The sequence below is a fragment of the Sceloporus occidentalis genome, unplaced genomic scaffold, assembly GCF_023333645.1.
Source record: "Sceloporus occidentalis isolate IW3139 unplaced genomic scaffold, rSceOcc1.0.p SCAF_4, whole genome shotgun sequence".
NCBI classification, from domain to species: domain Eukaryota; kingdom Metazoa; phylum Chordata; class Lepidosauria; order Squamata; family Phrynosomatidae; genus Sceloporus; species Sceloporus occidentalis.
This window is the reverse complement of record NW_028316984.1, coordinates 140,649,086-140,672,043: the sequence shown is the minus strand read 5'-3', so window position 1 is coordinate 140,672,043 and position 22,958 is coordinate 140,649,086. Positions and strand designations below refer to the sequence as shown.

Sequence of the window (22,958 nt, the reverse complement as noted above, 5' to 3'; positions counted from 1 at the left end):
TACTGGTTAAAGCTGAAATGTTTTTTTTTAAAATGGCAACAGGAAATGTTTATTTGATAACAAGAATGTAACCATTAGTTAAATAAATAAAGGTAACCTGGATTCTTCCAGGAGCCATAGCTATGCAAACTATATCTTTACATCAGTTTCCCCATTCCACCTGCCATTTCATAAAATATTTATGTACAGTCCTTCATTCTGTTTGGATGTAAGGGTAGTATGAAACATAACGCAGTAAAACACAAGAATAATGGCAAAAATTAAGTTTCTTTTCCCATAAAAAGATGTATTTTGTTTTCATTTGAAATCTGCTTGTTTGCCCAGCGTCAAACTTCTAAGAGCATTTTAAACCTGTATATGTCTGGTAATTTTGGTTCTGATTAGTTACTTTAATGAAAAAAATGAACAAGACTTTTTTTTATTTCAGACATTAGTAACATTTTGAGGGTATAATTACAATTACTGTATAAGCAAAACTGCTGCTTCTTTAAGGATCCTCATTGGTAGAAGGTAGTAGGTAGTTATAATCAATGACTTGCTAGCTTGTCCATATTTCATCCTATTTAGGAAAGACATATTTTATCAATAGGCATTCCTAGTACATAACTGCTGACATACTTTTCCTACTACAATGCCCTGCTTATAATATTCTTTTCCAGTGCTGCACAGTTGCAAATATAAAAAGTAAACAGATGTACATGTCAGACATCTGGTGCTTTGTGGCTGCTGAGGGAATAAACCATGAAATTAGCATATCCACTAGCACACCCTCTGTACCCTGAGAAAGATGGTGAAACCTCTTTCACATGGAAAAAAGGCAGCTCCTCAGTCTTGACCTCAAAAATGGGAGGTAGTCCAGACAAAGTCTCTTCCTTTCCCCCTTTCTCCTCTTGAATCCTATGCTGGAAAAAAGTGGGATATTCAATCATTCATTCATTCATTCATTCATTAAATGTACATTTTATTTATATTACTTAGTTCAATAATAAATTACTGTATATTTAGCAAGATAAATTGTGCAGGAAAATAAGGCTTAATTATAAATTATTGAATTACTACCATTTATGCATTTTAATTCATTTATTTAAATTAAATTAAATTAAATTAAGCCATTAAAATGAATCATGTTTGATATCCTACCTATATAAATATCACACACAGATGCATGATAATAACACCCTTAATGCACCCTATGCTATTTCTAAACACAAAGTCACTTCAAGCATATAAATAAACAACAATTTATACTCCCAAATGTTGCTAACAATAAATTTTGTATTACGGTAGTTACGGTATACCTGTATTAGTTTTCATCCTTGGTCCTGCCTCCTTGTGTTGGAAACTTATTTTCAAAATTGCAGTCTCTGAACCAATTTTTAATTTCCTGATGATAAAATATAATAATAATAATAAATAATAATAATAAAGTTCATTTTTATACCGCTTTTCCGCATTGATCAAAGTGGTGTACAGAACAAAAGAATACAACAATACAGCAGTACAGAATAAAAATACAATATATACATAATGATAAAACTGTATAAAAATTACAAATACAATTTAAAAACTATTAAACCAAATCAAAGCCAGTTGAGCTGATGAGCCATGATGCAAAATACATATAGGGGGGAACCACATGATATCAGAGCACATGAGGGCAAGCTTGATGGAAAAAAAAACGTCTTAAGTTTCTTTTTAAAGAGATCCAGGGAGGTGATGGAGCGGAGCTCATCAGGAAGGGTGTTCCAAATTTTTGGGGCTGAGATAGAAAAGGCCCTTTGCGAAGTCGACGCATATTTCGCAGTCAGAACCCTCAATAGGTTCTTCCCGGCTGAGTGTGCGGGGCAGATTATATGGGGAGAGGCGGTCCTCCAAGTAACCTGGGCCCAAGCCATTTAGGGCTTTATAGGTAATTACCAACACCTTGTATTGCGCCTGGAAGTGAATGGGCAGCCAATGGAGATCTTGTAAAATGGGTGTTATGTGGTCAGCCCTGGAACAGCCAGCGACCAATCTCGCAGCCATATTCTGCACTAATTCAAGCTTCTGGGTTTGGTACAAGGGTTAACCCATGTAGAGCGCATTACAAAAATCCAATCAAGCGGTTACCAGAGCATGTACCACCGTTTCAAGGTCCCCCCAGCCCAGGTAGGGTCGTAGCTGGCGTATCAGCCAAAGCTGATAACAGGCGCCTCTGACCGTCACATCCACTTGTGATGTCAATTGGAGTGACGAGTCCAGAAGCACTCCCAAGCTGCAAATAGAGTCCTTAAGGGGGAGCGTGACCCCATTTAGGACAGGTGAAAAAATTTCACTACCCGGGCCCGGGGAGCCTATCACTAGTACTTCTGTTTTCTCTGGATTCAGACTGAGTTTGTTTTCCCTCATCCAGCCCATTACCGACTCCAAGCAGGCATTTAGAGGAGAGATGCCATCCCTAGTCACTGCATCAATCGGGGACACAGAGAAACATATCTGGGTGTCATCAGCATATTGATAACACCACGCCCCATGTCTCTGGATGATCTCGCCCAGCGGTTTCATGTAAATGTTAAATAGCATGGGAGACAAGATTGCTCCTTGAGGGACACCAGATGTAAGTTCCCTCTTGTCAGAGCAAGAGTCCCCCAGCTGCACCATCTGGAATCTACCCGAGAGGTAGGAACGGAACCACTGGAGCGCAGTGCCCCCGATACCCAGCTCCCTCAGGCGTTCCAGAAGGATACCATGGTCAATGGTATCGAAAGCCGCTGAGATGTCCAAAAGCACTAACTGGGACACACTACCCCTGTCTATGCCCAGACGGAGATCATCGACTAAGGCGACCATGGCAGTCTCAACTCCATAGCCCGCCCTGAAGCCAGTTTGAAATGGGTCCAGAAAATCCGTTTCATCCAAGATCGCTTAGAGTTGGAAGGCAACCGCTCTCTCAATCACTTTCCCCAAAAAAGGCAGCAGCGACACAGGTCGATAGTTATTTCGTATCAGGGGGTCTAAGGAGGGCTTTTTTAGCAGAGGTCTAACTACTGCTAATTTCAAGCTGGATGGAAATCGCCCCTCACTAAAGGATGAATTATGCGGCACAGCATAGATGTTACCGCAGTTCCCCTCTGAGCCGTCAACCATGAAGGGCAGGGATCGAGAGAGCATGTCGTCTTCCTAACACTACCAAGAATCTTGTCCACTTCCTCAGTATTCACAAACTCAAAGTGATCCAGTTTAATAGAGTCCACGGAAGCTCTGGTTGCCTCTCTTATAGGCTCTGAAGAAATACTGGTGTCGAGATTGGCCATTATCCGAGAAATTTTATCCGCGAAGAAGTTGTTAAATTTGTCACAACAGGCTTTTGATGGTTCTAAAATAGGGTTCAGGGAGGAGGGCAGTTGTGTTAGCTCCCTCACTACCCTGAACAGCTCTGCCGGACGTGACTCCGTGGAAGCAATACGTGCAGCATAAAACGAATGTTTTGCTGCACTTACTGCCACTCCATAAGCCTTCAAAAGAGACTCAAGGAGTGTCTTGTTGGATAAGTGCTGGTGTCTTCGCCAGTTGCGCTCTAGTCATTGCACGGCCCGCTTCATTTCCCTGAGATCTTCCGTGTACCAGGGTTGTTTATTGGAAGCGGGCCGGAAAGGACGCTTAAGAGCGATACTGTGTATAGCCCTGGAGAGATCTTTGTCCCAGATGTTAGTCAGGACATCAACAGAATCGCCGTCAGTTCCAACCATATAACCCTCTAGGGCTTCTTGGAACCTTTTGGGTTCCATCAGCCTTCGAGGGTGGACCATCCTAATAGGTCCTCCACCCCTGGGAGGGATTTGGGTAGAAGCCTTGAGTCGAGCCTCGACCAGGAAATGATCCGTCCATGATAGGGCAGAGATATTGCATACCTCTGCCCACGGAGTATCCATGTCCATGCTAAAGACGACATTTGTTTAGAAACTAGAGACAGTAAGATTAGGAAGCTTCATAATTTCTTTTTTCCTGGCCTCAAGTGATGTTTGCCAACAACAGGCAAAAGTGATTTGGTGATTTGCATCTTAAAACTGCAGCAAGATCAACATCAGTGAACCTTTTAATCTTAATCATTGAAACATGTTCTAAACAGCTTCATCATGATAAGTCAGAATCACTTCATTAAATTCATATTATGCTGTACCTGAAAATCATCTGGAAGCTCTTAGTTTTGAATGTAGATATCCTGTTTTTTTACTTCCTAACTACAATTGTATTCATACTGTTGGTTGCACAGTTTAACACTAAATTGCCAGTGTGGGAAGGATGATGAAAGGGGAAAGGAGAGGTGAATGTAAGTTGTCAATTTGAACAACGATCTCTGGACAATGTCATGTTTGGATAGTGCCAGTTTTGCTGGACCTGCTATTGCCTAGATCTACCATATGATCCAGCAAGGATCATCATGAAGATCAGTGCAGTTCTGTGTGGTTTGCATGCTCTCAATAAACAATCAATCCTCTGTCTGACGTCACTCTTTGTTTACTAAATGAGCCTAATGTCTCATTTCATCAGTGTTGTCTAACTGGTTGGTTTCTTTCTCTTCTTACCCTTCCCCCTCTTTTCTTGTGTTTTTGTTGTCCTTTTTTCCTGATGGGGAGTAGGTGTATTAAGAACACCCAGTCCAAGTCAGGGTCCAAACGATGTCCCTCGACTACCAGACCCCAATCTCATCTTTCCTCCAACCCCCAGGCGCCATAATACTCAGCAAGACTCCATGCTGGAGAGACCTAAGACCTTGGAATTCCTACCTAGGCCACGCCCTTCAGCTAACAGGCAGCGGATTGACCCCTGGTGGTTGGTATCCCCCAGTAATGCTAGGGGTGAGTCCTCTGCTAATAGCTCCAATACAGAAACTCCTAGTAACCTGGACTCCTGCTTTGCCAGCAGTAGCAGTACTGTTGAAGAGAGGCCTGCACTACTTTCTTTCCATGTCAGACTGCCTGAAGAAGAACGGACACTGTTGGACATGGATGTTGAAGGGCAGAATGAGGACAGCACTGTGCCGCTATGCAGAACTGAGGTCAGAACACACCAACCTGCAGCATATGAACTGAAGCCAGAGTTTTGGTCCTAGCATGAAATTCATAAAGGGTTGATAAACTCTGTTTGATTTAGTTCTACTTCTTGCACTAAGAATGCACTTTGAAGATATTTGAAGTAGAGTGATGTTGCTGAAGTCATATTGCAGTCTTGTATCCACTAATGGTAATAGGTTATCTGACTATTTGTAGCTGTATGTAGCTGAGCTACACAAAGCTGCAGAGTCCTGATGTGGGGTTTCCTGTAGTCTTCCTTATTTCTTCATTACAGTGTTAAACTGCAACAAGCAATGTGGTACAGTATATCTAAGCCTCCATACTTATTTGATCTGCAAGTGCTGAGATACTCAGTATTGGTATAGATTTTGTGATAACCTCAACTCCAAAATTTTAAATGTGATGATAGACAATAATGTTTGTTTACAGTCTGATAAGCTACAGGAATATGTACTAACTGTCTCTACCAGAACTCTTGTCCCATTTCATTTTGCTTTTCCTTGGATTTTCCAGAACTAATACTTAGTCTTTCGGGGTATGCCAACAGTTCTTCCTTTCAGAATTGATTGCTGGGGAAGGAAGGAGAAGAGGGTGTCTTGACAAATATTGTACTTGCCAATACCACCCATATCATGGATCACAATACATTTGTTGCATTGTGCCCAAAAAAGGCAAAGGGCCTTGAAATTTTGTTTTTTAGTTCCTGAAATTACATTTTAGGTAAATGGATGTCAGGGTGCAATAGCACAGATTCACTGGTGGGATGATGGAGAAAAGAAAGCTGTGATGCTGAAGGAGGAGGGGGGACAATGTGAAATTTTTGCACAAAGTATCATGCAAATTTATGTTTCCTGGTTGACACACAAGCTTTTTGTGCAACCAGAAAGTTGTGAAATACAATGGTAAATCATGTGGTATGAAATTATGCACCCTATGCAAAATTTCAGCAGCTGCATGAAAAACAGTCATTTGTGGGTATGTCCCCTTTTTACTGAATTATATATTGATGATTAAATTGAGTAGCTATTTTTCTAAAATGACCTCTTTCCAATAATGAGACAATCTGGAGATACCTTAATGCATACATTAAGGCTTGCCATTTGGTCTTCTGAAGTTGGCCGACAAGTGAAGGGCAGGATCTTTGGTGCACCCAGATTTCTGGTAATGGTTGAAGCAAAATAAAATAGAGAGGGGCCCTGCTGCTGCTACTGGTATACCTCATTTAATAAAGTAGATGTGTTCCTGCACATTAATTCTTTGACAGAAAATTGGCTACCAGAGGCAGAAACAACTTGGAATGAATAGAGATAGGGTCCTACACCACCAAAATAAATAAAAAGAGCGCATCAACATGTTTCAGCAAACTTTGCAACCAAAACTAACAGTATGCGCATGTGAAATGAAACAACCATGTCATTTTTGTTAGCCGCCAGTACTACTTTTTATGTCTCTCCCAGTCTTCCTTTTTCTTCCTTGTCCTCTATCTAGTTGGAAGCTTTAAGTAGGATTAGCATTGGGAGAGGATGAAGGAGGGCTGGAGAAACAGACTTTTAGTTCTAGGTTGCAGCAGTTTGTCTGCAGTAAACAATGCAATAAAAGCTTGAGCTGGGTAATAATAGGATTCTGCTTTAGCTGATCCTATCTAGTTGTGTGTCTGCAACAGGCAAACGAAACATGAGCTCTCTCCAGAAGCCTTTACACAGTAGGTTGAACATCAAAACGGAGACAAAAAGGGAAAGCAGATAAACTGGCCTCACCAGATACCCCATTATATTAAAGATGCATATATCTAAAAGTCTGATCACCAAAATGAAAATTGTAAGATTTTGTAAAAAGGAGCCTCTTTGTCAGAGGCTTTGTAAACTGAGGTATGCCTGTACTTTGTTTAAGTCTAACTTTTCCATTCTGGTGTTAAAGTTCTTATTATTTTAAAGTTAACATAAAATAAAGAACTGCAGTATTACCTCAGTTCTGGAAAACATAAAAGTTTTCTCATAGCTTCCTCCTAGACTCTTAAACACTTTTGCTCTCAATTCTGACATCTCTTCCTTACAATGCATTATATTTTATTTATTTATTATTTATTTAAAGTCTTTCTGTATTGCCTTCCAGACCACAAGGTCTCCAAAGGTGATGAATAAATAAAAACTAATTAAAACAATACAAAGAAAAAATTTAAAAGTACATTAAAATATTCTTTAAAAAACCCTGAAAGCAGTCTTAAAAACAGTCCTAGAATCCAGTTTTGAAACAGTTAAAACAATTTCAAGCACTGAATGTCATGCACAACAGCAGTATTTGGGCTGACTGCCAGAAGCTTAAAAGAGGTGGGTCCAGCCAATCTTCCTTGGGTAGGGAGTTCTCTAGTTGAGGTGCTGCTGCTAAGAATACTTTTCAAGGGCAGTCTTGAATACGGGCTGAAACAGACTGGCCCAAAGGGATGGTGAGACACGGCCCTTTGAGTGCCGGATTGGGGCTGAAGCAACTGCACACTGCAGCCCTGATCTGGCTTTTTTCCAATACAAAAAGAAGCAGCAAAATGCTGCTCCTTTTTTCACCAGAAAAAGGGTGTGTCTTTCACCGCCACCGTGGCTTTTCAGCTCTGGTGTGGCATGTAAATGCTATGCTGCTAGAGCACCGAAAAGCTGCCACCATGTAAATGGCTGGGTGGATTCACGGCAGCTTCCTGCCAGCTTGGGGGCATGTGTCGTGCATATGCCACGCCCCCAAGCCACCAGGAAGCTGGCATATTTTGCCGATCTACTCCAGCCCTATGTTACCTAATTTAGTTATGTATCAGTATCATACTAAAATATACAGGCAGTGTAGGAATTAGTACAATACATACTGTAACAGAGATTAACAATATATTTGTATACAAAAATACGTTCCTCAAACATTGATGTATTACTGTACTTGAATATGAACATCCAGTCTAATTTTAGTAGCAAAAGTCACTTCTCATAAACCAAGACATGTACAAAAGGCAAGTGTGTTTATGGTATTTGTAGCATTTTGTGCGACCAACAAGGGTGCAGAATGCTTTTGCCTCATAACACCTGATAAAACGTAAGCACCATTAAAAAGGAATTAAAGGCGGGTTACAAACTGCCATAAAGTATGTGCTCCGCGTGTACTAGGGTTAGGAAGGGCCGTATTAGGGTTAGGAAGGTTCTTACCTTCCTCACGGTCCTTTTTCCCAGTATGCGCGGAGCGCGTTGTAAATGGCGGTGCCCATCCACATGGGCGCCACCATTTTGACATCTTGGATGCTGTGCGTCCAGACGTGTCGCGGCAGAAGTGACGCCATGAGGGCGCGATCCGCCCCTCATGGTGCCACTTCCGCGTTTTGAAAAGGAGCACCATTTCGGCGCTCCTTTTTCGCTGCGCGGGGAAGCCTCGCGGTCTGGCCGCTGGGGCTTCCCTACGCAGCGAATGGCGGCGGCGGGAAAACGGCTCCTTGAGGGCCATTTGTAACCCACCAGTGTTCCCAGACTGAAGTGGATTTCATGAGAAGGTCCAAATGGTCACAACAGTTAATGAACATACAGTCGTCCCCCCATAACTACAGATTCTGCATCCACGGATTCAACAATCTATGACTTAAAAATACCCCCCCCCCCCCCCGCCATTCCAAAAAGCAAGCCTTGATATTGCCATTTTGTATAAGGGACAACATTTTACCACACTGTTGTATATAATGGGACTTGAACATCCACAGATTTTGGTGTCCATGGTGGGGTCCTGAAACCAAACCCCAGTGGATATTAAGGGCCCTCTGTATACAATTCTGATCCATTACAGAACATCCATCTCCTCTCCATTCAGATAACAGTATTTTGTTTTGCTGTCATCTGTATCAGAGATTAGATTGAAGGTAAAACTAACATTCATACTGTCAAAAAACAGAACTCTATTTAAGGAATCAAAAATGTGGCTGTCCAATAGCTATAGCAAGTACATTTCTATACCATTTATCAGTGCACTTAGGCACTCCCTAAGCGGTTTACAAATTGTAAGCTAATTGCCCCCCAAAATCTGGGTACTCATTTTAGTGGAAGGATGCAAGCCTGAGTCGATCTTGAGCCCTTTCACTGGTATTGAACTCACAACCTTATGGTTTGAGAGTAAGTGGCTGCAATACAGGCATTTAACCACTGCGCCACCAGGGCTCCTCAGATCCAGATCATATAGTGACAAAAAAGCAAGTTGTAAAAAAAAAAAAAAAACAAGTTTGCATGTATTTTATCAAATGTTGTTGTAGGACTTGCCATTTTTCTTTTTAAGCAGTAACTTGTACTCACAATAGTTAGGGTGCTAACAGCTTTGAAGGATGAGGAGCTCCTCTTTTCCACTGTTATGATGTCAGTTTCTTCATCTTGATCTCCGGGCTGACATGATGGTTGCAAAGATGAGCGGAAAAGGAAGAGGGGCAGAGAATCTGGAGGGTATTGGGGTAAAATGAAAGCAGAGGATGCTTTTGGGCAGCTCCCCCCCCCCACCCAAAACCCTGGCTTGAAGCCTCCACATTCACCGTCTTTGCTTGCAGACAGATGACTCAGATCTTAATATCCTACTACTCTTAACCCCTTTACTATCATCTTTAATGAGAAGTGGCTACAGTTCATTACTCTGAGCCATAAGTATCAATTAGAAAATGATTTTGTTTAAAACTATTATGTCTAGGAATGAAATTGAAATTTGAAATAGTATCAGGTCAGGTTTTGTTTTGGTTCTGTCATCATCTTGCTCTATGATACTGGGCAAATCATTTTGCCATATGTGCCTCTGTTTTTCCATCTGTACCAACAGCTACCTCATTCAACAGGAGTGTAGATTTACTGAGCAAGTTGTAATTATTACTATACCATCAAAAGAAGTGGATTATACTTCTTTGTCTTTAAAAATTTCTTAAATATAATGTTTATGTTCATGCTGAGAAAGCACTCCTTGTGGTGTTTTTTTAAGACTAATCTTATGCTTCTTTATTTTCTATAGGCCTAGTCAGATGAGCAAATTTTATTTCCTTGAATATGTGTAGATTCTGGCTAAATGGCTTTCTCCCACAAGATCAAGCCCTGATGTTTAGCCTGCTTCACACTGAATTTCTGTATTGCTACAGTAACAAGCATGTAAATGGCTCAGTGAAAGTAAGCTTTTCAGTCCTCCCAGGACTTTTCGTGAAAAGAAACACATGCTATCTTGATAATTCACATGTTTGCAAGAGTTATAGGCATGTGCACAAAAAAGAGTGAATATGTTTAAATGCCAGTGACTAAAAATGCATACGGTTGAAAAAATATACATGAAAATGCTTTACTAAATGCAGAGAAAATGGTCCCGTGCCAGGAGAAAAGTGGTCAATAAATCAAACAAACAAACATTAGGTAAAATGTGTAAAAAATGTGCATAAGAGGAAAATATGTTTTTTAAATGAGTGCAAATATCAATATGGGAGTTTAAAATAATGTTGTACAACCTGATACGAAACAAAGATAGGAGGAAAATGCAGGCTGGATTCAGAAATATATAATGAAGTTGACTCTGAGAGATTTTCGCATCCCTAGTTTAGATCAGCTATTTCAAAACCTGCTATTAGTGATTTGGAGCCTTCACTTGATTTACTTTCTAAATAGAAGTAATGGTGTTCTTGGACCTAATGATTAAGGAGGATACTGAATGTTTAGAAGCAAACCCTAATTTTAGCCAGTAGCATAGCTAAAATATGGCCCCAATTACGGTTCAAATGCCAGAACAGACCCCATGCCCCAGACAGTGAGACTATCAAATTGCTAAGAATCATTGTCTTTTGTACATCGGTTGGGGAGAGGAGCAGAAGTTCATTTTGCCACATGAGAGCTTGCGTTTTACATACAATATAAGAACTCCTAATTGTCTTTTATAAGACAAGACAAACTAACAGAATATCCTATTCATTGTGAATTGAGAAGAAGAACTCTTCTCTATTTAAATATTAATCATTTTAAATTAGTATTTGCTCAAAATTGTATCCAGTAATGTTTGAGGTATCCCTCAGTTTAAGTGTATGCATGATATATAGAATCACATAGGATGAAGATTGTGAAAGTTTGTTCCAAAATACTCTGTTTCCTTTCATTCTGTACCTTGTATGGTTCCCCTGTGTTTATCCTCCGTTTTGTTTTATGTAGTGTTTTTCTTCTAAGGATCTACAGATCTGATTGACATCTGTAATTCAGTTTGTGTATGCTCTTTTCCACCCCAGTAACAGATATGATGTTGTCTACTAGCTGCTTTCCAGAACAGAGGCTCCATCTTTGTGTATTCTCTGAGTGGGTTATCTGCACAATCACATAACCTGCCCCCATTTTTCCTGCTGCAGGTGCTTTATGGGGGGCAGAAGTTTTTCTAAAAATCTCTCCTCAAGCCATGCTCAGAAAGGCAAAGTCCCTTTCAAAGAAGGGGCAGGAGTGCCAAGTTGCTCACTCAAGGGTGGGAATTGTGTGGCTCTCTAGATGTTGTTGAACTGCAACTCCCACCAGCCCTTGCCATCATAGCAAGTGGTGAGGAATTCTGGGAGATGTCATGCAACCCCATTTGTTAGGGCTGTATAATTACCCCCCTGTGCTAACCAAAGATTTAGAGAGTTCTGAAGATTGCTAGGGATAGCTGAGCACACTGTAAGTGAGTTTATGCACTGATGACAAGTAAATAACCTGTGTTTCTATTAGTACCCCCTGTAAGGGGGTAAATACACATCTGCAGTAAGTAGTTCCAATTAAGTTTTAGTCTTGTTAAATCACTTATTTTGAATCCAGGGTTGCCAGCACTTGCAGTAGTTTAAGGCTAAATTCTGACTGCTACTTGTATAATTGGATTCCCTGGATCATTCTCCTCCTCCTCCTCCTCCTCCTCCTCCTCCCTCTACTCCTAATTGGGTCAGATTTATCTTGCAGAAAGACTGTAGTCATGTGAAAGACTTCCACACAATTGACTTATTTCATATATTAGTCCCTGTGGTCTTGCATGCTCAAGTGTAGACGGTTTTAATTTCTGATTGATGTTTGCTTAGGTGCGGCATAACAAATGTTTTTTAAAGCACCTTAGAGTGTGTGTTTGAGTCTTAGTACTGTATTGGCTGATTGAGTCTCTCAGGCTGAAACCTCCTGGGGCTTCTTGCCCAAATTACTGTGTTCACAAAAAATATTGGTATGGGGCTGTAGCACTGAAAGGGTAATTTTTTGTCCCAAATACATGTTACAGTTCTCATCTATTGGGGTACTGTGTGTTCTTTGTTTTGTGACAGTGATTAAGTGGATATTAAAAACTGCCTTTTAACTCAGCAGTAAGTCAGCAATGGTGGGTAACATGGTGGATTCCCCCCCCCCCCCGAAAAAAAGCTTTATTTGACAGTAGCTTGTTGCCTCTTTAAGCCATTTGAGGCTTAAAATAATTTTAAATGATATCAGTGACTGGTTTGTTTCACTGTAGCTAACAAATAAACAAGTCACACTTTTGTATAACCTGCTGTCTCTGTTCATTATCAATATGTTATGTACTGTATGTATATCTTTGATACATTTTTAATTTATGCTAGAGAACAATATTTAAATAAACAGAACTAATTGAGGTTGGTAGGAGATCTTTTTGCTTTTTCTTTGTTTGTTTTTTCTGGATGTATTGGAGGAAAAATGTAAACCAAGGATGCCAAGCAGGCTTGGTTCAATGGCTTAAATTATTATTGTATTACAGTGTAATGCTATTCTAGGCCTTGTCTCAACATTAGAGCACACAAACTTGAATAAAACTGCTATAAAGAATAATTTGAATACTGCTATCTTCATTTTGTCTTTGCAGATGTTTTCCTAGAAATTGTGCTAATTTCATTCTCTGCTGTTACATGTATTGTAAATTTTTGATCATTTTTTCCCTTGTATCCTACCTAGTTTTTCTGGTGTAGACAATCTCTGCCAAAGAGCCTCCTTTCAATATTTAGTTGGATATCATTCCCAGCTCTGATCCTCAGCATGCTGGGCTATTATATTTTATATATGCATGTAAAAGTCTAAAAATTTAGTCAAAAAATGACCCAAAAAACCTGAGTCAGTTTATCCACAGGTCAGTGCAAGTACGGCATTTCAACTCTAATCTTTAGAATGAGCACAAACAGTTTTGACTGCTGGAATTTTGTAAATTCTTTGGCAACATTTCCAGTTCTTCTTCATCCTCTGCATCTCTACATACCCCTAAGTTTTACCTTCCACTTATCCACAGGTCATATCAAAATCCATAATTTTGACTTCAAAACCTGCTCTCAACTTATACATGAGGTTGACTTCTACTTGAGTATATAAGGTATATCAATACTGTTCAAATGATTTGAAATTAGATTTCTAGGTTTTGGAATGCATATATATATATATATATATATATATATATATATATCCTGAACTTTTGAACAACCTTTTTGCTATATGCTGGTCTGTGCATGCTTATTGGGAAGTAAGTCCTATTGAACCAAATAGGACTTGTTTCCAAGTAAATATCCATAGTATATATTCATATTACAAGTGTAAAAAACTTCCCCCTCAAAATATATCATAGGGCAAATGATTGCTTCTCTGAGCTGGAAAGGAAACAGCTATTGGTTGTAACTTATACAGTTGGCCCTCTGTATCCACAGATTCTTTATCCATGAATTCAAACATCCACAGCTTGTAAATATTATGTGTGGGTATACAGACACACACACATACACACACACACACACACCCCACACATATTCCAAAAGGCAAATCTTGATTTTGCCATTTTATATAAGGGATATCATTTCATTATACTATTATACTGTATATAATAAGTCTTGAGCATCCATGGATTCAAATGTATGTAAGATATATCTTGGCATCTTACATTTTAAAATCTGTTCAAAGTTCACAGTAGCCAGCAGATGGTGCTCAGTACAATACAGAGACAATTTTAATGCCCCAGTATAAAGTGAGCTGAACAAACCTCAGGGTTTTTTTTTTTATTAAAAACAACACAACCTGGTAGCTTTCTATGTATAATCTGATTAAGCAGGGAAGCTTATACTTCATCCGATACAGCTCTTACTAATAAGAGCATAGATCCCCCATAGTTTCTACTGAAAGTTTGACAGAATTAAGCCTATTTAGAGATGGTGTAAAGAGGAAAAGCTTATCTACCAAGGCAGTCACTGCCTTGAAAAGAAACATAATTGACTAGCAGAATAAAGCTTTTGTGTAGAGATGCCATCTGAGCAGGTATACAGTTACATGTTTAGGTCTTGACAGTTTTAATGAACACTACTGGAATCAACATATGAATTATGAATGTAACTTAATATTTGCAAACTTCCCTATGGTCTCTGTGACTCACACAAATAGGTTATCCTGCACCTGTGCAGTGCCTCTTTCAAACTATATACACTCATTGCAAGACCTTTTGTATATTGTTATTGAGTCAAACCAAAGAAGACAAGAATTTACTGAAAAGAATTCTCCATTTTCTCTTGAAGATGTTATGCTACAGGGCAGAGCACTGTAAAATGTAAGACATAGGCTTCCACATGAATTGTGTGTTTGAAGATTTCCAGCTGTCTGTAAATTAAATAATAATAATAATAATAATAATAATAATTGTCATGAACAGAAAAGCATACTTTTATGTTATAAAAGTTTGGGCCTAAATCTAATGGCTTTATGTCCAACAAGAGATTAGCCATTGAATCAATGGGAACTTGGTAAATCAACACTTCTGTTAGTTCTGTTGACTCCATGGGTCTACTTTATTTGGATATCCTAAAGACACCAGATCCTGTCTGATCTTGGAAGCTAAGCAGGGTCAGCACTGATTAGTCCTTGGATGGGAGATACAAGGTTCTGTAGGCTATATTTCAGAGGAAGGCTATGGCAAAACCACCTCTTAGGATTGCTTGCCTAAGAAAACCTTGTGAAATTCATAGTTGCCATAAGGCAACAGGAGACGTGAGGGCATACACGCACACATGCATGAGTACCAGCAAAACCTCTGAGACACTCTTTTCCTAGGTTACAGTGAAAGGACAGTATGTTTTCTAAGTAGATGCACACCAGCAGCTGCCGTTTTACTTTTTTAAAAAAGAACAAAAATCTGATTAATGTGGGTACATTTTTATATCTCAGTTGACTACTGCAGTTCTTAATTGTGTGTTTTAATTTAATTAATTTGTTTTATTTATATACTGCTATTCCAAAGATCATAGCGGTGAACAGCAAGTAAGCTAATTTGCCCCAACAGTCTGGGTACTCATTTTAGCGATCTCGGAAGGATGCAAGCCTGAGTCGAGCTTGGGCCCTTTTGCTGGTCTTGAACTCGCAACCTTGTGGTTTCGAGTGAATGGCTGCAGTACAGGGATTTAACCACTGCGCCACCAGGGCTCCATTTTAAATCAAAAGATAAAGGAGGAATTACAGGAAATGAGTCAACAAATGTTTTTGACTGCTAGTCCAAGCTAGAGTAAAATCATTGAATCCATTGTTGATTGTTAAGTAAATTCTTTTGTAAATCCCACTGGTTCAATGGGTCTGCTCTATTTGGGGCTAGCAGTTGAATATTGGCTTTCATATTTAAAGTGTTGCAGGAATGCTGTGCTTTTTTGTATAGCTGTAAACTTCCTTCTTCCCTCTGTTTTTCCTGATAATATGGCGGGATACATACCGCCATTTAGTACGTATAGAATACGTACTAGGGTTAGGAAGGGGCGGTGCTTCCGCACCCCCCTAACCCTAGTACGTATCCTATACGTACAAGATGGCGGCGCCCCTTCCACATGGGCGCCGCCATCTTTGCGTATCGGACGCTGAGCGTCCGTACGCGTCGCGCCGCTTGTGTAGTAGCGAGCGCGCCCCTGGCGCCTCGCTACATCGCAAACGCGACGGTAAAAGAAGCTCCATTTTGGAGCTTCTTTTTCGGTCCGCGCGGGAGTCGGGCCGTCTGAAGGCTCCGGCTCCCCCGCGGACCTACTGGCGGCGGCGGCAAACCGCCGCAAAGCGGCGGTCTGTACCCCGCCTGTGCTTCATTTAGCTTTGAGATCCTATAATAACCACATAAACATTACAGTCAGCTCACCGCATTTGTGGCTTTGACTTTTGCGGATTTATTATTTGTGGTTTTGATTAATACGTTCTCTCTAGGAATCTTAATCCTCCAGTACAATTCTGCTGGACGTTGACCATAGAGTTGTGCTGGAGAACCTAGAAGTTCCTAGAGAAAACACTTCTCTAGGCATTTTTAGGTCAAAGAAGGGGTCATTCTAGTCTCCTTTTGGACCGGGAGTTCCAGAGCCTAGGGTCAGCCATGGAAAAGGACAACTCTCTTGTCACCACCAACCATGCTTGTGATGGTGGTGGGATGGAGAGAAGGGCCTCCCCTGCAGATCTCAGAGCCCGGGCCGGCTTTATAGGTCATCACCAGCACTTTGAATTGTTCCCAGAAACAAACTGGCAGCCAGTGGAGCTGTTTCAACAGGGGCTGTTGTATGCCCTCTGTAACCTGCCCCTGTTAGCAGCCTGGCAGCAGATCTTTGAACCAGCTGAATTTTCTGAACTTTCTTCAAAGGTAGCCACATATAGAGCCCATTACAGTAGTCCAAAAGGAATGTAACCAAGGCATGTACCACCATGGCCAGATGCAGTGTCTCAGGGAATGGGTGCAGCTGGTGCACAAGTTTTAAATGTGCAAAAGCATTCCTGGTCACAGCAGAGACATGGGCCTCCAGGTTTAAAGCTGAATCCAAGAGTACCCCCAAACTGCGAACCTGTGTCTTCAGGGGGAGTGTGAACCCATCTAACACAGGCTGGATCCTTATTCCCTGATCTGCCTTCTGACTGACCAGAAGCACCTTTGTCTTGTCTGGATTATGTTTCAATTTGTTTGCCCTCATCTAGTTCATTACTGAAGACAGATACTGGTTTAGGACCAGGACAGCCTCCTTGGATTGAGGTGAAAAGGAGTAGTAGAGTTGAGTGTCATCAGCATATTGGTGACACCACACCCCAAAACTCTGGATGACCTCTCCCAGCAGCTTCATGTATATGTTAAATAGCATAGGGGACAGCACAGAACCCTGAGGAACTTCACAGGTCAATGGCCACAGGGTCGAGCAGAAGTCCCCCAGCACCACCTTCTGAGTTTGCCCTTCTAGGAAGGAACGGAGCCGCTGTAAAACAGTACCTCTGGCCTGTTTAATAAGCCAAGAAGGACAAGGGTCCAAGACACATGTGGTGGCTTTTACCTCTCCCAGGATCCTGTCCACATCATCAGGCTGCACAAGTTGAAAAGTATCCATTAACAGTGGATAGACAGGAGACAAGGTTACATCCACTGGCACTGTATCAACTACAGCATCCAAATCAGAGTGGATCTGAGCAACTTTATCTGCAAAGTGCAGTGCAAATTCTTCACAGTGTGCCACCAAATGGTCTGCATTTTCTATTTGAGGGTGAGTGTGTAAGAGACCCCTGACTACTCAGAATAGCTCTGCTGGATGGCTTTCTGCAGATGCAATGCTGGCAGCAAAAAATAATGTCTTTGCTGCCCACACTGCCACAGAGTAGACCTTCAAATAGGTTCTAGTCTGTGTTCAGTCAGATTCACTCTGAGTCACTTTGAGATATTGACCACAGAGTTGCTTTGGAGAACCTGGAGATTTCTAGAGAGCTCTTCTCTCAGGTAAAAAGAATAGTGTTGTTTTTTTAATTTGTGTTTTCCCCACATTTACGGGAGTTTTTCACCCCAACCCCAGCAAATGTGGTGGGCCTACTGTAATTACAGAAAAGTATACAAATTGCATACTCTTTTCTTAGTCCAGGAGCAGCTTAAAGCATAGATGTCAAATCCAATCAGTATCTCCTTCAAGGAGAGGCGGACTCCTGAGGATCAATGACCTGGGAACTGCTGTAGGGGACAGATGCCATTTTAGATGGTGTGACGTTGGCTTGTGAAGGAGATCAGAGACATTCCTCATATTAAATTTAGATTATTTTTTAAAAACTTGCTGTGAAGGGCAGAAGAAATAAGCATGGTTGAATAGATTTTAACAGCTAGATTAAAAGAAATAACATTTTATTGGAAGGGAAGTTAAACAGTCTTGCAAACTAATTTTATAAATACTGTGATGAAAGAGAATGGATGCCCTCAAAATATCAATAAAATAAATCAAGGGGGAAAAGAAACTCATATAGCTATCAAGATCTTGTTGGACTCCAAGTACTAGCAGCCTAATCCAATGGTGAGTAATGCTGGGAGTTGCAGTTCAACAACATCTCAAGGGTTGACATGGTTCATATCCCTGCTCTAAGCCCTTACTTTAAAAGGGAAGATGAGTTACTGTCCAATAGGGTTTTTAGGCTTGCTTTGTTAAATCTCCAACAGTATTTCCCATTGTTATGAGGAGAGACATCGATAAATCCACTTGCTCAGAGTAGGTAGAGAGAAACTGGCATTAGGACATGCATCCTTTAAGGTTAAATCTCTATGCTACCATACTCATCATGTCATAAACTTCTGTGATGCTTTTGAGAGAGGAAGAAGACACCAACTTCCTAACTGAGATGTCACTGCCGGAATGAGATTCTTGATATTATAGACTGAATGCAAATCATGATACTCATCATGTGAGTTCATAGTGGGGCATGAAAGGGTGGAAAACAATCATACATATTTTTCTTTCCCTTGAGGAAAAGACTTGAATCAGATAATCTATGCCCTATTACACAAGGCCAAGCAGATCTTTCAAACTGTATTATGGGATGCATCTTTGCAGCCATATATTATCTTGAATATATAAAGGTGATATGCTTATGTCAAACTTGTGCGCCAGCTGCGCCTGTTCTTTGAGATGTCAGATCTGGGTATGGTGACACATGCCTTGATCACATCCCATTTGGACTACTGCAATGCACTCTACGTGGGACTACTTTTGGAAACTGTTCAGAAATTTCAGCAAGCTCAAAACACCACAGCCAGAATGCTGACCAGGGCTAGTTACAGGGAGCATTTAACTCCCTTGTTAAAACAGCTCCACTGGCTACCTGTTCATTTCCAGGCACAATTCCAAGTGCTAGTCATGACCTATAAAGCCCTACACAGCTTGGATCCAGACAATTTGAAAGACTGTGGCGGGATACAAACCGCCATAAAGTACGCGCTCCGCGCGTACTAGGGTTAGGAAGGGCCGTATTAGGGTTAGGAAGGTTCTTACCTTCCTGACAGCCCTTCCTCCCAGTACGCGCGGAGCGCGTACTTTTTTGCGGTGCCCATCCACATGGGCGCCGCCATGTTGACGTACTGGACGCTGTGCGTCCAGACGTGTCGCGGCGGAAGTGACGTCGCGAGGACGCACTCCACCCCTCGCAGCGCCACTTCCGCGTTCCAAAAAGGAGCGGCATTTCGCCGCTCCTTTTTTGCTGCGCAGGGAAGCCTCGCGGTCTGGCAGCTGGGGCTTCCCTACGCAGCGAATGGCGGCGGCGGGAAAACGGCCCCTTGAGGGCCGTTTGTATCCCGCCTGTATCTCCCCATATGAACCTGCAAGAGACTAAGGTATGCAGGTGAAAACTTTCTCACGGTCCTGCCAAGCCAAGATCACAGGCTCACTTGGTGAGGACACAAGAGAGAGCCTTCTCGGTGGCTGCTCCCACCCTCTGGAATGCGCTTCCTCCGGAAGCTAAGCTGGTCTTCTCTCTGCTGGCATTTCGCCTGTTAGCAAAAACATTTTTATGCTGGCAGGCTTTCTGTATATAATGCAAAGCAGGCTGGTTTTATGGAGCAGGTGGGTTTTTCATTTGTTTTTAACTTGGGTATACAGTATTTTATGTGATTTTCTATTGGATATAGGTGTTTTAATTGTTTTGAATTTTATTGCAATTTTAAAGGTTTTATCTGTGAGCCGCATTAGGTTCCACTGGGGAAAAAGATGGAATATAAATGAAATAATAAATAAATAATGGCTTGTCTCTCTCCCCCTCCCTCCATCTTGACGCTCTAAAGAAAATATGAAATCTAACCTCATCTCTTTTTTCTTTTACTGGTTGAGGGGCAAGATGGCTGCAGATTTTATCTTTCTAATCCTGCTGTTTCTTCAACCAAATAGAATTAATCTTTTCATTTATACAGACCAAATGGGGAGAGACACTGATTTTTGTAGATATACTGTTGCAAGACAGGTTTATTTTGATTGCTAACTTTGAGGCCTGGGAATATAACTATGGAGTGTATCTAGCATATAACATTTTATTGCTGTCGAGTGTTTCCAGGTCGTTTTTTACTTATGATGACCCTAAAGCAAACCTATCATAGGGTTTTCTTGGCAAGCTTCTTCAGAGGGGGGTTGCCATTACAATCCTCTGAGGCTAGAAGAATGTGACTTGCCCAAGTTCACCCTGTGGGTTTTTATGCTTGAGCAGGGAATTAAACCCTGATCTTCAGAGTTGTAGTCCAATGCTCAAACCACTACACCATGTTGGCTCTCAGTATAATGTATAATCACATTTTAATAGGTATTTTACTTGGCATTAGCCTGTTTCTTTGTTCACCATAACACACACACAGAAATTCTAATACACATAGCTTTCTGCACTGTATCTTATACTCTTACATAGAGTATAAGATATAGTGCAGAAAGCTATGTGTATTAGATTTTGTATGTGTGTGTTATGGTGAACAAACAAACAGGCTAATGCCAAGTAGAACACCTACTCAAATGTGAACAAAGAGAGGAGAATGCCTGCGTTTCTATGAACACTTAGATACAATCAGTTCTGACCCTCCTAGCAGCTAATAACCCTCCTGTAAGCTATGGTTGATGCATTCTGATGGAAGCAGGCCAAAAGCCAAGATCTAGCTCTACCCTGGTTTGTTTGTATTATCTCCAAAAATCTGATGTGGGGAGAGGTTTGGTAATATCATGAGGTACTGTAAGTGCCTTTGGCTTAATTGAATCAGATAGGATAGTTGATAAACTGGGTGGAGTTTAGTTGTTCGTTACTGTGTGCCTTCCAAGTTGTTTCTGACTTAGGGTGATCCTATTGTGGGTTTTTCTTGGCAAGACTGGTTCTCAGGGGGTTTGCCATTGCCTTCCCCTGAGGCTGAGAGTGTGTGACTTGCCCAAGGTCACCCAGTGGGTTTCATGGCTGAGCAGGGAACTGAACCCTGGTCTACAGAGTCAGAGTTCAAGGCTCAAACGTCACAAGGAAAATGTACAATGTGGGTTTTAATAGTAACCAGGCATTAAAGGGTTACTGTGAGTCCTAATGATTAGGCATTTAAACAGGAAGAAAATCAAAAAGATAGTCAACAAGTGCTGTAAAGTAAAGTATAATGCTGCCAAACTGAAATGTCACTCAGGAGGGTGGTTGGATCCTTATATCTGAACAATGAATGCTGTTAGATTTAACAGTGTTGAAGGAGATTAATCTTTGGAAGCCTACATGTTCAACAATGATAGTTTATATATACTATAGGTGGTGGTGGTGGAGACAGAACCTTATAGTGGCATAGCTACATCGCTGACATGATATGCAACCCTTAAGAGTGAACTGCAACCATGCATATTGAAGTGCCTCATACAGTATCCTGTTGTACATAGTATTATAATGTCCATTGTGCATGGGAGCCATGGGCTGCTGGCTCAGCTTGTGAAATGGTCCCAAAAACTTAGCTGCATCTCTGCTCTCCTTTTGAGAATATGGGCATTGCGCTGTTGCAATTCACCTTTACAAGCTTGTAAGTCCATTTGTGGTTATATAAATACCTAGCAGGATGCCAGCCATCATATTTATATCAAGTTCAAAACAAATTTGGTGGGATTTCATCCTCTCAAAGGGGTAAGCAAAGGGTGGCCCTGGAGGTCACACATAGCCCCGAATGATGTTTTTATGGCCTTCAGTCTTTCCAGACACCCTGGCCTATACTTTTTCTACCCCCTCCTTAGCAGTAATACTAAAGATAGGAAGCCTGATAGATGGAGCATTGTGATTTATCCAAAATTCAACTGTGAAGTAAATATGGATTTCTAGCTGCTTTCCCCCTTTGAATAAACAATTGGCCCTCATCTAAATTTTCCCCTGTGCTAAAAGCTGACTCCTGTGGATCCAGAAAATAACACATATGTTCTTGTTGCCATCCTATAATGCACACCCTTGTTCCTCCCCCAAAATTTGAGTCCCAAGCTAAAAACAAAAAGCCTATGTAAAAACCCTCCTTTGTTCCTCCAGTGCTGCTAAAAACATGGGCTGAGATTCTAGATCAGCTACTTAGATACATAACTATCTTAGTTATGTATCGAAGTAGCATCTTCCAGCCCACCCTCCCCACTCCTAACCTCCCACACAGCAGTCACTGCAAGCAACAAGGTTCTGTCTTCCTGTCAATTGGGTGCAGCAGACTGATGCTTCTCCCATAAGTGATCACTGATGCAAAGAGTAATTGTGACAGAGATTCTGCTTCTGACTGTCACACCTGAGATCACATGTAGGAGGGGGTTGGAAACATCAGTCTGCTGCATCTGAATCAACAGGAGAAAATAATCTCATTATTTGCAGTGGCTGCTGCCTAGTAAATCAGGACTGGGGAACATTTAGGATCTCTTAAATAATCCCAACACTTTTGAATATCTAGAATACAAATCAGTCACAAATGCATAACAGATTATAACAGGGAACTCCAACCATGATCTTTCTGCATCATGTTTTGTTGTTCTTGTTGTTGTCATCGTCGTTGTTTCTTACCTGCCTCTCCCCATGGATTGAAACAGGCATTTTAAGCCTATCTATGTTCTTGTGTATGAGCCAGATAGTGTAGTGGTTTGTTTTGGATTAGGATTCTGGGAAACCATCCTTATTCAGTCATGGAAACCCAGTGGGTAAC

At 41.1% G+C, this 22,958-nt stretch overlaps 1 protein-coding gene and 1 long non-coding RNA gene across 7 annotated transcripts in view; one reads left to right on the top strand and one right to left on the bottom strand.

Moving 5' to 3' along the window:
* The window catches only part of MAP3K9 (mitogen-activated protein kinase kinase kinase 9), a 129,868-nt gene that overhangs the window by 39,603 nt on the left and 67,307 nt on the right, over positions 1-22,958 (top strand). For 2 of the 5 annotated variants that reach the window (XM_089521790.1, XM_089521794.1), the window contains one exon: positions 4,620-10,658. The exons of 2 other annotated variants lie outside the window; for them this stretch is intronic. In XM_089521790.1, coding sequence (XP_089377916.1) covers positions 4,620-5,092 — 473 coding nt within the window. In that variant the 3' untranslated portion in view covers positions 5,093-10,658. Of the gene's footprint in view, positions 1-4,619; positions 10,659-22,958 lie in introns of those variants that run through there. One more of the 5 variants, XM_089521789.1, reaches the window with a different exon arrangement.
* On the bottom strand, positions 431-9,430 carry LOC149314731 (uncharacterized). Of its 2 annotated transcripts, XR_016280961.1 has the most exons (4): positions 9,359-9,430; positions 1,299-1,384; positions 778-897; positions 546-559 (listed from the first exon to the last, which is right to left on the bottom strand). It is a non-coding gene; the product is annotated as an uncharacterized LOC149314731 (long non-coding RNA). The 2 variants fall into 2 exon arrangements; XR_016280960.1 differs by lacking the exon at positions 778-897 and having other exon boundaries at positions 431-559.